This window comes from Medicago truncatula, chromosome 6 (genome assembly GCF_003473485.1).
Source record: "Medicago truncatula cultivar Jemalong A17 chromosome 6, MtrunA17r5.0-ANR, whole genome shotgun sequence".
In the NCBI taxonomy this organism is placed as follows: Eukaryota; Viridiplantae; Streptophyta; class Magnoliopsida; order Fabales; family Fabaceae; genus Medicago; species Medicago truncatula.
In genome coordinates, this window is record NC_053047.1 from 3,795,969 (window position 1) to 3,809,711 (window position 13,743).

General features: G+C 32.1%; 2 protein-coding genes across 3 annotated transcripts; both read left to right on the forward strand.

Annotated features, from left to right (window-relative positions):
• Positions 1 to 1,571: 1,571 nt before the first annotated feature.
• Positions 1,572 to 5,083, forward strand: LOC11412505 (uncharacterized). The gene is made up of 7 exons (XM_039826556.1): positions 1,572 to 1,700; positions 2,346 to 2,432; positions 2,552 to 2,827; positions 3,060 to 3,221; positions 3,738 to 3,791; positions 3,948 to 4,094; positions 4,706 to 5,083. The coding sequence occupies exons 1-7, from the start codon at positions 1,572 to 1,574 to the stop codon at positions 5,081 to 5,083; spliced, it is 1,233 nt and encodes a 410-aa protein (XP_039682490.1).
• Positions 5,084 to 7,436: 2,353 nt separating this feature from the next.
• LOC11414473 (KH domain-containing protein HEN4) lies at positions 7,437 to 12,517 on the forward strand. 2 transcript variants are annotated; one of them, XM_039826875.1, is made up of 8 exons: positions 7,437 to 7,541; positions 8,343 to 8,998; positions 9,535 to 9,966; positions 10,162 to 10,419; positions 10,536 to 10,802; positions 10,926 to 10,990; positions 11,873 to 11,940; positions 12,114 to 12,517. In XM_039826875.1, the coding sequence occupies exons 2-7, from the start codon at positions 8,408 to 8,410 to the stop codon at positions 11,919 to 11,921; spliced, it is 1,662 nt and encodes a 553-aa protein (XP_039682809.1). In that variant the 5' UTR covers positions 7,437 to 7,541; positions 8,343 to 8,407; the 3' UTR covers positions 11,922 to 11,940; positions 12,114 to 12,517. The 2 variants fall into 2 exon arrangements, with proteins under 2 accessions (XP_039682809.1, XP_003618524.1); XM_003618476.3 differs by having other exon boundaries at positions 8,352 to 8,998.
• Positions 12,518 to 13,743: the final 1,226 nt, after the last annotated feature.

The following is a 13,743-nucleotide window of genomic DNA, read 5'->3' on the forward strand; positions in this document are numbered from 1 at the left end:
CTGGTTCTTTCATTTGCTATGACCATAAACAAGAGCCAAGGGCAAACTTTAACCTCTGTTGGACTTTATTTGCCAAGGCCAGTATTTACTCATGGCCAACTTTACGTTTGATAAACCTGCATTGGTGCTGTTTCTGGATTTCTCGGTGTAATTTGTATTTCTCCGTTTTGGATTGGTGGTCTGACCTCAAGTGTGTCTGCTATATGGTTTATTTCCTTAGGTTTATCAAACTGTTACTTCATCTTATTATTTATGAACAATGTTTATGTGTTCTATCGATGCCCCTGCGTTTGTTTCTGTTATATAATTAGGTAAAGCATTGTTGCTGTGTTATTGGAGCTTTCATGTATAAGAGACTTTGTAGTGGCAATATTGCTCAATTTCTATTTCTGTTTGTACTTTGGTATCTTTATTAATATGTCATGTATGTTGAAGGCACCGTGATGTATGAAAATTAATATATTTCCAGTTATGTTGCACCGATAAGAAATTTGGTTTGTTTTGTTTTTCCACTGTGAATTTTTTAAAATCATTCCGTTTGAGAACCTACGTTGGTTGAATGGTTCAAAAGATACATGATGCGTCAGTGGCTAAACAATGCTGAGCAACTTTTTGTTTCTATCCATTTCCATTGGTTTTATGATTTCAACATTCAAGATAATTTATTAGATATATTTTGTAACAAAATCATAGCCTTATTTGGTAGATGAAATTGAATAATTAATTTTGTTGATTTTATGATTCTTATATGTGTGCAATACCCTTATGGGGAAATCCGCCCTTCTCCTCATTTTGCTGGTCCTTTCAATGGTTGTGTTTGTAAAAAAAAAAAGGGTGTTTTTTCTTGATTGTTATCTGAATCTATTGTATAATATTTGTTTATCAACCTGAAAACTTTGAATTTATGTTTATATAATAGAATGAGATTGAATTGATGATGATTGAGCGTCTAATATGTGGAACGTTAAGATTTGATTATGATTCACATCATTTATGTATTTTGTCAATACTATTTGTTTCAATTCGATTTGGGATGCAAATCTTAGTTTTCTTTAGGTATGACGTTGATGTGATTAGCCAACGTGAATTTTTTTAAAATTGTTAATCCGTACATCGGCACGGATCACACCCTAGTTTAAGACAGAGTAGTATCAACGAAAAAGGTTAATTATTGAAAGAAAAAAAAAAAAGTAACTAGTGCCCATTAGTGCACTAATACCGACTAGATCCATTAGTGCCCGAGTGTACAGACTATTAATAGTCAATAATGTTAATATAGTAAAAAAAGAAAATAGCCATACATGTTAATGCCATAAACTATATTTGAATTGTGAAAAGAACTATAATTATTGACTTTTTTTTTGGTCAAGAGTTGTTGACTATTCTACATCAACGAAAAATATTAATTGTTGACTAAACAAAAACCAATTAATTATGATGCCATTTTTTTTTTGTACAAATTATGATGCCATTTTAGACACACAAATGTTTGTATATCTTTGTGAGATTTATATTGAATGTATTAAGGTTTTTTGAATTAAGGAAAATTGAAGAGAAGATATCAAAGTAGAATGGAGAAATACAAGGTTGCAATTATGTTGCTTTGGGCATTTTTTGTTGCAGGAGCAATATCACTTTCAGAAACTGAAATTGAAGCCAAATTGAAACTCCATAACAGGCCTGCAGTGAAAACCATCAAGGTATATCCAATTTCCATTTTGTAAACTCCCAATTTATTACATTATTTTTTTGATGGAAAAAAGTTATATATCCAATTTTTTGGTACATTTATATATCCAATTTATTACATGTTTTTACGTTATTTGAATGATTGTTTTGAAAATTTCATTGGACATCTCTCTCAATTATGTAACATTATTGGTTTAGATATTTGAGTTAGATTTTGGGAGCTATTATTCGCAAGTGTAGGAATGAATAAGACTTCAATCTCAATTCCTTCAAAAAAAAAAAAAAATTACTTCAATCTCGATTATGAAATAGTCTCTTTAATTGATAGGGATGTTGCATTATATAGTGTCTGGAGTTCGAACCTCAAATTTTCCATTTATTATTGAATTTATAGTCACTTAACTACTTGACAAAAAAAGATTAACACTTTGATCTATTATATTCTTTCAACTCTTTTAAAGTATTTAGATTTATTAACCCACTCTCGGTTGGTCTGGTGGTATTGGTCGAGACCTGAGAATGTGTTCTTCCTCGAGGTCTCAGGTTCGATTCTTTTTTTGTGTTAATTTGGATAGGCTAATTTATCTTCAAAAAAAAAAAATTGGATTTATTGAATTTGATGTACTATACTTAAGATAAATGACCTTGTTATGCAGAGTGAAAATGGAGATATTATTGATTGCGTCGACATTTATAAACAACCTGCTTTTGACCATCCTGTCTTAAAAAACCACACAATTCAGGTGCATCTTTTTTATTCCCGCGTTCCTTATTACTTGTTGTTGTTGTTGTTACATTTCCTCTCATTCTTCTAAGACTAATTAATTTTTGAATCTTTTTATTTAACGAACGGATTGTACAGAAAATACCCACATTTTTTAAAAAATCACAACATTCAAGCATAAAATACACTTCCAAAAACAACTTTAAGTTGTCTCAGACATGGCATAAAAGTGGAAGGTGTCCAAAAGGAACTGTCCCCATTCGAAGAATTCAAAAGCAAGATTTATTGAGAGCTGCTACGCTAGACCGCTTTGGATTAAAACAGTCATCATCGTTTGTGAATTCAAAAAACACCACAATCTCGAATTTCTCCAAACTCAGTGGTTCCTCCAACGTTGTTTCAGAAGATCATTCGGTATATATATTTCATGATTAATTTTGTTGATTACAATATCTAACTTTGATTTGTTAATCAATGGTTGCGGACAACACTTTCAAAACCTTGTTTCAAAATGCTAACATTTTTTGATAAATAAGTTCTAACATTTCTACTACTACATATTGATAACATCATAATGAATGGTGATGATGTTAGTAAATAATAAGAATCTAATATATAAATTGGTTATGGTGATGTGATCATGCAGGGAGTACATCTTGCAACATCAGGATCAAATTTTATTGGTGCAGAAGCAGATATTAATGTTTGGAATCCAAAAGTTGACCTACCAGATGATTCCACCACAGCTCAAATTTGGCTGAAGGCTGGAAATGGTAATGAGTTTGAAAGCATTGAAGCAGGCTGGATGGTTAGTGATTTCTTTGTTGTTTCTCAAATAGTTATATATAAGGCAAATAGTAATTTTCGTCTTTGAATGGGTAACGAATAGCCACCATAGTTCTTTAATTAGCGAAAATACAAAATAGTCTCTGATTGTGCCATTTAATAGTCAAAATAGTATTTGACGTTAAAATGTTTCCTTTAACGCCATGGTCTTAAGCTCTTGACGAGTTAAAACGTGCAGGGTTAATGCTTCTTGATCGAAAATAGGAGCATTTATTCTTATCAGATACTATTTCGACTAACGGATGACCTAATCACCATTAAAATGAAAGCTTGTATATTTTTTATCATTCATAAATTTTTATGTGAATATAAAATTATTTGATATCTCATTGAAATATATCAAGATTAATGACTTATGAAATTTTATTAAACAATGTCAATGCTGAATTATATCAATAACATATCAAATGATTTTAAATTTAAGTAAAAATAATGTATAAGTCACATGAACATAACAAATGCTCTATGTTGATTTTAGGTGAATCCAGGGTTATATGGCAACCATGACACTAGACTATTTAGTTACTGGACGGTGAGTGATTTTTTAATTGAAATATTAATTATTTCATAATTATTTTTGTTGTTAATTTCAAATCTTAATTGTTATGTATAACCACAAAATTTTAAGGGGTAATTGATTAAACCTTTTTTTATTTTTTTTTATTTTATAAATTTTACTCTGATGCAGACAGATTCATATAAATCAACAGGATGTTTTGATCTCACTTGCTCTGGATTTGTGCAAACATCCAATACAGTTGCTCTTGGTGGTGGCATAAACCCCATATCATCTGACTCTGGCACACAATATGAATTAAATATTGGAATATACTTGGTAATTATAACAACATTATTTTCTTATATTCATTTCATCACACATGCATATATGCTATTGACACTCAAATAATTTTATAGCTAGAATGACTGATTTTTTAGTAACAAATATCACTACCAAAAAATTTGCACAAAGTGGCGGTTCTTTTAGTAAAATAATGGTGGTTTTAATTGTCAACTCCCAGAAGAAAAAATATAGTATGTGCCAGGGCCGGTCCAACAGATTAAGAGGCTTAAAACAAAAATTTTAATGTGGTCTTTAAAAGTATATTTTTTCAACAGAACATTTATATAAAATCAATTTTGTGGGACCAAAATTTAAATTCATGATCTAGAGTAATTGATCCATTTTTGATAATCAGTTAATCTATATAAATATCTGTAATTTATATGTCATATAATATAATTATAACTAAATTAATTTTTTATAGTTTTTTTTTTTTAGCCAAAATTTTGAAACCTAAAACCCTTGTTTGGGTTGCTTGGCCCTTAGGCCGGCCATGATATGTGCACAAATGTTTATGTCTTACAATTGACCTAGATAGATTTTTTCATAACACTTGAATGGATGTTTATTAATGTAATATTTTTTTTCCTATGTTGTGATTTTAGGATGAGGTAGGGCATTGGTGGCTTAAAGAGAATCATGACATACCTATAGGTTATTGGCCTGTTGAATTATTTACCTCTTTGAAACATAGTGCCACATTGGTTCAATGGGGTGGACAAGTTTTCAGCTCACAAGTCAAGAAATCTCCCCACACAAAAACACAGATGGGTAGTGGACATTTGGCAGATGAAAAATATGGTCATGCATGTTATATGCGTAATATAAGGATTAAGGATAATTCACTTATGCTTAAATATCCAGAATCTATAAATGTAGCTTCTCAAGAACCTAATTGTTATAGTGCTTTTAATGATGAAGATGTACAAGAACCAACCTTTTATTTTGGAGGACCTGGACAAAGTTCCCCCTCTTGTCCTTGAGTTTCCATTGTAATTTTAGTATAAGAGATAGTCTTACATAGACACAAATAGAAATAAAATTATTTTACATGATGGTGAATTAGCGTCCTCTGTTGCCATTTTTAATCCATGATGGTGAATTAGATACATGAAAATATGCTTTAAAGTATTTCGTTGCCTCATTTGTAATCTTTTTAATAAATATCTCAAACTTTTGCAAGTTAATCGTCTAGCCAAATACTTCCTCATAAGTTTTCAAAGTACTACAAAAGAAATTTTCCTCGCTTTCGATTGCCTTGCAAGATAGAAAACAATCATCAACAAATAAAAGATGTGCTAAAGGAGGTATTCCCCAACAAACATTGATCCTATATATGGATATCCAAACGAGCCTTTAGTCTCTTCAAGAGAATAGACAAACCCGACACATATGATAAAAAGATACATAGATAGAAGGTCACATATGTTGCAATCCTCTACCCGAATTTTGTAAACCAATATTATCGTCATTAACAAACACTTGATACTTCACATTAATTATGCACATGCCCATTAAGTTAATCCACTTCTCGTGAAAACCTTTCTCATCATACTTTGAACAAAAATCCAGCTTACTCTATCATAAGTTCTACTAATAGCAAACACAACAAGGACATTATCAAAGAATCGATATTTTTTCCACAACTTCGGACTATTCTTGAGAAATACACTTTGATAAATGAATCTTAATTCTATTTGCAAGTGCCTTAAATATGATCTTATATAGGACATTGCAAAGAGATATGACCTTGAGATACGATTAAAGAAACCATGTTTACTTTATATTACAAAGATTAATGTATTTATGACCCTTATTTTTAAGTTCAAATTTTGGTCCCGTGTTTTACTTTACATACTTTGGATGGTATTTTTTACATTCTTAACCAATCACAAAACTTTTTTTTTTTGAAGAGAACCAATCACAAAACATTGTTTATATCACTTAGGTTAGATTTATTTAAGAGAAATGATGTTTGTAAAATTATTTTGTAGTCATTTATTTATTAATAACCTTATTCTATTAAGGACTCCATTCAAAAAAAAAAAAGCATCTATTAGTTACATGATTGAAATAAGAAGAAAAAAAAAGTAGATAATTGGTTAGGCATTTCATTTATGCATGCTGGTGAGCTTCGACAACATTTTACTCAGTTTACTAAGATGGCGGGCATGCCAACCTATTCTCATTTATTTTTCAAGATTATTTGGTTTGTTACTATTTCGGTGCTTTGGAAGGAAAGGAACAGTCGATATTTCAAAATATGGCTTCACACTTTTCTCTCATTAAAAAAGTGAAGCTCCATTCCTTCGATTGGCTGAAAATCTAAACAGGTGGTTTTTGACTATATTTACCACGATTGGTGGAAACACCTAATTCTTTGTATGAGTATTCGTTTGTAATTTTTAGGGTGTGGTTGGTGCTTTATTTTTACGCACCATAACTTTGTAAATATTTTCGATGTCCTTCTTTTGCACACCTTGTGCGGGGGGCAACAACGTTGAGTTAGTAATATATCTCATTTTGATTTGTTAAAAAAAAAATAGATAAATGTTGGTTATACCATTTTAGATTTACGTGATTCTTATTCATTTCGATTTCTTTTTATCTTTTTTTTTTTGTGGTAGCCGGGGTTTGAACCCCGGACCTTGCTCAATTTCTTTTTATCTTTTTTTTTTTGTGGTGGTCGAGATTTTGAACCCCAGACGTTGCATATATTAATGCATTGTCCTTACCAACTGAGTTAAGCTCACGAAGACAATTTCTTTTTATCTATGCACTTATTAAAGTGCTCATTCCAATCACATTTATAATCAAAACACAATTTTTTAGATTCATTTGATAACTTATATATATAGTTTATATATAAACCAAATACATTAGTTTTTCAATCAATCTATTTTTTTAAGGAAGTTATTCAATCAATCTAAAATTGTGTTTTGTTTTTGTTTATATTAATGAATCTATTTAATTATTATTTTTAGTTTACTCCCATTGCAATCATTAACAAATACTTTTTTCAAAGAATTAATAAATATTTTTATTAAAAAATTATAAATAAATATGCTAAACTTATTTAAAAACTCTTTTTTTTAAGGAAACTTAAAAACTCTTTTTAGTTCCTACCATCTTAAATGTTTTTTTTTGTTGAAGGAACCCATTGTAAATGTTGTTAATCAAAGTTTTCATAAATTTGTCAAAGTTATATATCTTTTATGATCTCAAAATTATGATTTTACTAAATGTAAATCAATTAAATTAAATTCTTAATTATGACATCATTATCATTATTCCATTATTTTACTCCTATATATATTTTCACACAGTATCTTTGATTCTTTGCTATAAACAACAAAAAAACCTAAACTGTGACATTACAAAGGATTCTTTCTTTCTCTTCTACCGACGACTTTTGCTTCTGCGTTTCAATCCTCTCTCACTGTAAGCTTTTTCTCAGATCTCAATTTTTTCCATCACCAATTTTTCATTCCATTCATCAATAATTTTTTTTTAAATTTTTTTTTTAATTTTTCAATTTCGTAACCCTAAATTTTTCAATTTAAAATTTTCGATTTTTCATTGATTTTCTTGTTGATTTATTATTGTAATTCGTCAAAATGTCGAAAATTTTGCTTAATTTCTTCTGGGTTGTTCGTAATTTTGGATTTTTTTATGTAAATTAAAGGATAATGACCTGTTTTCCATGAGATAGATATAAATCTGCGTTTCAGATGATTGTTTTTGAATTTTTATGTTGAAATTTGATAACCTATGCAGCAGAGTAATTTGCTTTTTGTGAAAAGTTTTGAATTTGATTTAGGAGCTGAGATTAATAATTTACTGTGATGGGTTGTCATAGAGAGTATTTGATTTATAAATTTTGAGATTATGAAAATATTATGTAAGATTTGGAGTGAATGTTGATGCTTTTAATCTCCTTTTCAAGTTTTTTAACTTTTGACGTTGTAACTTGTGAACTTTTTTGCAGAGTAATTTTGTTTCCTTTACATTGTTTTTTTAGATTCTCAGTTTTTGGAAGCCTGTAACAAACATATATAAACTTCTAAAAGTGATTATTTTGTTTAAAAAAGTGGCTTTTTTTTTTTCATGAAAAAAGCTGTAGCAAACGAGCTCATTTGGTTTATCAATTGTGTTTATATTGTCGAGTATATTATGTAAGATTTGGAGTGAATTTTGATGATTTTAATCTGTTTTTCAACTTTTGGTGTTGTTACTTGTAAACTTTTGCAGAATAATTTGCTCTTTGTAAGAAGCATTGAATTTGCTGATACTAAGAATTCTCTGTGATGGGTGGTCAAAGAGAAAGAAGTAATTATGGTAAGCGTCCTCGATCCCAATCTGACTATGATGGTGGAGGAAATAAAAGGAGGAATGGAGGTGATCATGATAGGGATAGGGAGCAGTTTGTGATTAATAAGGAAGATACTGTTTTTCGCTATTTGTGTCCGGGGAGAAAGATTGGTAGTATCATTGGTAGGGGAGGTGAGATTGTTAAGCAATTGAGGGTAGAAACTAAGGCTAAGATTAGGATTGGTGAGACTGTGCCGGGGTGTGATGAGCGTGTTGTTACTGTCTACAGTTCAAGTGATGAGACTAATACCGTTGATGACGGTGATAAGCTTGTGTCACCTGCTGAGGATGCGTTGTTTAAGATTCATGATAGGGTGGTTGCTGAAGATTTACATAGTGATCAGGAGGAAGAAGGAGGTCCTCAAGTGAATGCTAAGTTGTTGGTGCCGTCTGATCAGATAGGTTGTGTTCTTGGAAAAGGTGGCCAAATAGTTCAGAATTTACGTAGTGAAACTGGGGCTCAGATTCGTATTCTTAAGGATGATCATGTGCCTGCATGTGCCTTGAGGTCTGATGAGCTCGTGCAGGTAAACTGGGTGGCATTTTCTTATAATTATGTTATACTCATGATTCTTTATAACATTTTATACAGTTAGCGGTTTACCACCTTTATCCCTAAATATAGCCCCTTTTGCAAAGTAATTTGTCTCTGAATATAAAAGTTCCATTTCAAATTACTAGATACATTTATTATTATTTTTTTCTAATATAGCTGTATGGGTCTTGGAAGATGAATTTAAGCTCATTCATATACAGAAGGGTATTTTAGGAGCATTCATTTATACACAAAATGGACACACTAACTAGTAATACACTACCTATTCTTCTTAATATATGTGAAAATTGCAAAAGAGGCTTATAATAAGGGACGGAGGGACAAAGGTAGTAATTGCTATCTGGATGATTTGATTTTGTCTAACAATTGTAGGTGCAGTACTTGCCATGACAAATTTTGTGCCAGAGTTTGCTTATACGAATTTTAGTATACTGTTAAATCAGAGTGGAAAAATTATCATATATTTTTGCTTATAATGAGTTTTTCTTATTGGTTTTGAAATTCCAGATTTCTGGGGATGCTGCAGTCGTGAAAAAGGCTTTGCATCAAATTGCATCTCGACTTCATCATAATCCTTCTCGAACTCAGCATTTGCTTGGTTCTGCTGTTCCTTCTGTATATCCCAGTGGCGGTTCACTTATGGGTCCAACTGCAGGACCTCCGATTGTGGGGATGGCTCCTCTTGTTGGTCCTTATGGGGGATATAAAAGTGACACTGGTGACTGGCCACCGCGGTCTATGTACTCGGCTCCGAGGGATGAAATATCTTCTTCAAAAGAATTTTCAGTTCGATTGGTTTGTCCAACTGGAAACCTTGGCGGCGTGATAGGGAAAGGTGGGGGCATAATAAATCAAATTAGGCAGGATTCTGGGGCAACCATCAAAGTTGATAGTTCTGCAAAAGGAGATGACTGCTTAATAACCATTTCAACTAAAGAGGTAAACTATTAATCATTAGTGGGCTATTTTTATTTTTGGTTCTATTAAAATTGTGGTAGTGAGGCTTGATAAAATATGCTAATTGCCATTCCAATGAAAGGGAAATGTTATTTCCTGGCTTGCAATTTTTGTTTGTCTTCAAAGTTTTATTTTTGTGTATTAAATATTAATATTTTCTGAGTTGTGCTAATGCAGTTCTTTGAAGAAACTTTCTCTCCAACCGTAGAGGCAGCTGTGCTTTTGCAACCCCGATGCAGTGAAAAAAGTGAAAGAGATTCTGGAATCATCTCTTTTACTACCCGTCTGTTGGTATCATCATCACGAATTGGCTGCCTTATTGGTAAAGGAGGATCTATTATAACTGAGATGAGAAGGCTTACAAAATCCAATATTCGCATACTGTCAAAGGAAAATCTTCCTAAAATTGCTTCTGATGATGATGAAATGGTGCAGGTAAGGGTGCTGTTTTTCTCGCTTTGTTTGGCAACATTGCCTTCTTGTGTGTGATAAAAAGTACTAAAATTTTGTCCTATAACGTTGGCTTTGCCCCTACCTGCTTTCTTGATTAGATTTCGGGAGACCTTGATGTTGCCAAAGATGCTCTTGTACAAGTTCTTACACGACTGAGAGCAAACCTTTTTGATAGAGAGGGTGCTGTCCCTGGATTCCTTCCAGTTCTACCATATATTCCTGCTCCAGTAGATGGTCCAGATGTTCTTAACTATGAGAGTAGGGATGGCAAAAGACATGGACGCGGACATTCATATTCAAGTGGCTATGGAGGCTCAAGTGATTTAGGACCTGTCGACACTTATGGAAGCTATGCAAGTTCACAGGTACTTCTATCTAACCAAATTTGATTTTTGAAGAACATTTGCATGTAGCTGAGCTCTTTAAAAGTCCAATTCAATCCATTATTTCTCATCCGACGTTTGTAACATTGTTCCGTTTATCTGTAGCTTGCTGGAGGCAGTGGTTATGGGGACTATGAAAGTTATTCTTTGGGACGGAATAGTACTGTCTGGTAACCAATCTTCCTCAAGTTTGACTTTTTGCTTCACTTCTTCCATTTCTTCCTTCTTATGAATGTTTGTTGTAGATGAATGAGATATCTACTTTGTAGGTGAACCTAGCAATTGTTAACCGCTTCTTAGATAAACCTTAGATATCTGCTTTGATATTTTTTAGGGCTGAAAGGTTTGGTTAGGTACTATTATCAACCTGATAGAATTTGGTAGATATGGTAGATAATTGGTAGAATCTAGTGAATAATATTATACGGAATAATCTCTGAGAATAAACTTGTGCAGAGTTGGTTACTAGGAAATACAACGAAAATACAAAATCCGTATTCTATTCAACTAAACTACATTGAGCCTTGTCTATTTTGGAACTGCTAACATAACCCTGTGTTAAACATGTTAGAACATGGAAGTTGTTTTTTTTATAAACATGTTAGAAGTTACTTCATGGAGATTTGATTTGTGGTAAGGCCTTACTTCATGAATCTTTTATGAAATATTTTCAACTTAAATATCCTCTTGGCAAATCCTTAGGTTGTAATACATCATGGAAAGTTACGGGACTATTTGTAGAATTTTTATTCTTTTATTTATAGAAAAGTGAACATTTTTTTTCACTGCTATATGAATATTTGAAATATGAAAGTAAGTGAGAACTAGATGACATTTTTGGTAATTACAAATGAAAATAGAAAATGTTTTTTTATGCTTAAGCATACCCACAAATGAAAATAGAAAGTATTTTCTTATGCTAAGCATACTCTGATTTCCATAATCAAGTTATGTTACATTCCAAGTCTCTTCCCTGCCTGTGTGAAGAGTCTACTCTTATATTATTAGTGCTCTTAAGTTCACCTCTTTTTTATATTCATATTTGTTACCAGGTTGCCTAGTCAGAACAATGTTTCTAGGAGGAGAAACCATGCTTACTGAACTTGATCGGTCGCCCCAGGTAGATTACAATTTTCATAAACCACTTATCCTTTATTTAGCAACTTCCTATGATTTATATAGGTCAGTCACATTATTATATAAGGGACTGATATCTTAACCTGACCAGTGTCCCATTTAGAATTCTGATGCTCTTGTTTTACCTTTGTTCCCTTTCCCTTACCATCCAAACAGCCGAGATGTGTGAAGCCCGCCAGCCTGCCTACTGCCTAAACCAGAAGACCAGATGAACCAGGACTTGACAAATTTATGGCCTACCTTGACGCATCTACTTAGAGGACCAAACTTATGTGGAGCCTATACAAATTGTCCATGTCCATTTTACCTTAATTCCCAAGTTTGATAACTTGTGCTACCAAGAACCTATAAAGCTGGCTTGCCTTTGTTTATTTTTTATTAATCTTGTTCCTTTGATTTTGGAACTAAAAAACACCACGTAGCTATGATTTCCCGCAGTTGTATACTTTTATTGCCGGTTGTGTTTAATTTATCTCTTATTTCACTATCCAATCCGATAAAGTACGATCTTTGTTGTTATTTGAATTTCATGTGACAAATTTGGTGGAGTTTGGGAGTCATCTGTATTTCAGGGTGCCAGTATTTGCTTACAATAGATCGTTGTAGCCAGGTAAAGGTGTAAGCATTATTTGACTCTGATAATCCATACTAATAATGGGTGTTGTTTTGGGTACTTTACATGACTACTTTCAGATCAAGGTATGAAATTTGTTCTTAGGGGGTGTTTGTTTCAAGTTTAGTAGATTTATTCCCAAGAATAACTTTCCTGGAAATATAAGGATGAGAGTTTTATTTCGTTTCAAGGTATTTTATTTTATTTTTTTTAAAAAAGTTTGGTTAATATGATAATATTCCTAGGAACCTTTATAACAGGGAGGATAAAAGATAGTTATGAATTTATTCTCATCTTCGTGGGAACTTTATTCTCACCACCATTTTCTTTGGGAAAACTTTTCTATTCCATTGAACATTTTATGCCAATAAAATTTAATGAACATTTAACAAACGTAGTAATACATATTTCTATCATTTTATTCCCAGAAATCTACAAAAATAACTTGAAACAAACACACCCTTAGTTATCTTGTTAACTGCACAACTGAAGCTCACATTCAATAGATAGTTTAAGAAAAACAATGTTATGTAATACATGCATGTTTTTTGTCTGAGCTTAATTTGCATTAGCCATTTAATTGCTCACTTGGGTTGGCCTGATGGTGTTGGCTTGAGATCTTCGAGTGTGCTTCTATCAAGGTCTCATGTTCGATTCTCCCCGGTGCCAATATTGGTGGGATAGTTTGGCTTAAAAAAAAACTGCATAATTTATTTTCCATGTTCTGATTGTTTGGTATCAATTTATTAGAGTACGGCTATTCGAAATGTTGCTTACAAACGAAGACATCTGCTATAGGCAAGTGGGTCACATAGATCCAAGTCTTTTAGTAATTGGTACACTGTCAATGATCCAATGGCCCCATATGTAAGGGTGTGTGTGTGTGTCTAGTGCTGCTTCTATAATACTTTTCTCAATTATTTATTCGTAAAAATGGTCCAAGGATGATATCAATCAAGTTTCGGTAAGCACCTCCAAGTAGTCAGATAATGTTAACATACATACCGCTGTGGACAACATGGAATTCAGTGGTCAATATTGTAGGTTGTCTATATTATTTTGAATGTTTTTACTTAATTGTAACTTTATACTGAATGCAACTTGATTTATTGTGTGCAATAACTCATTTGGGGTTGGCTTATGACATAAATATATGTAGTTTCATAGTTCTCG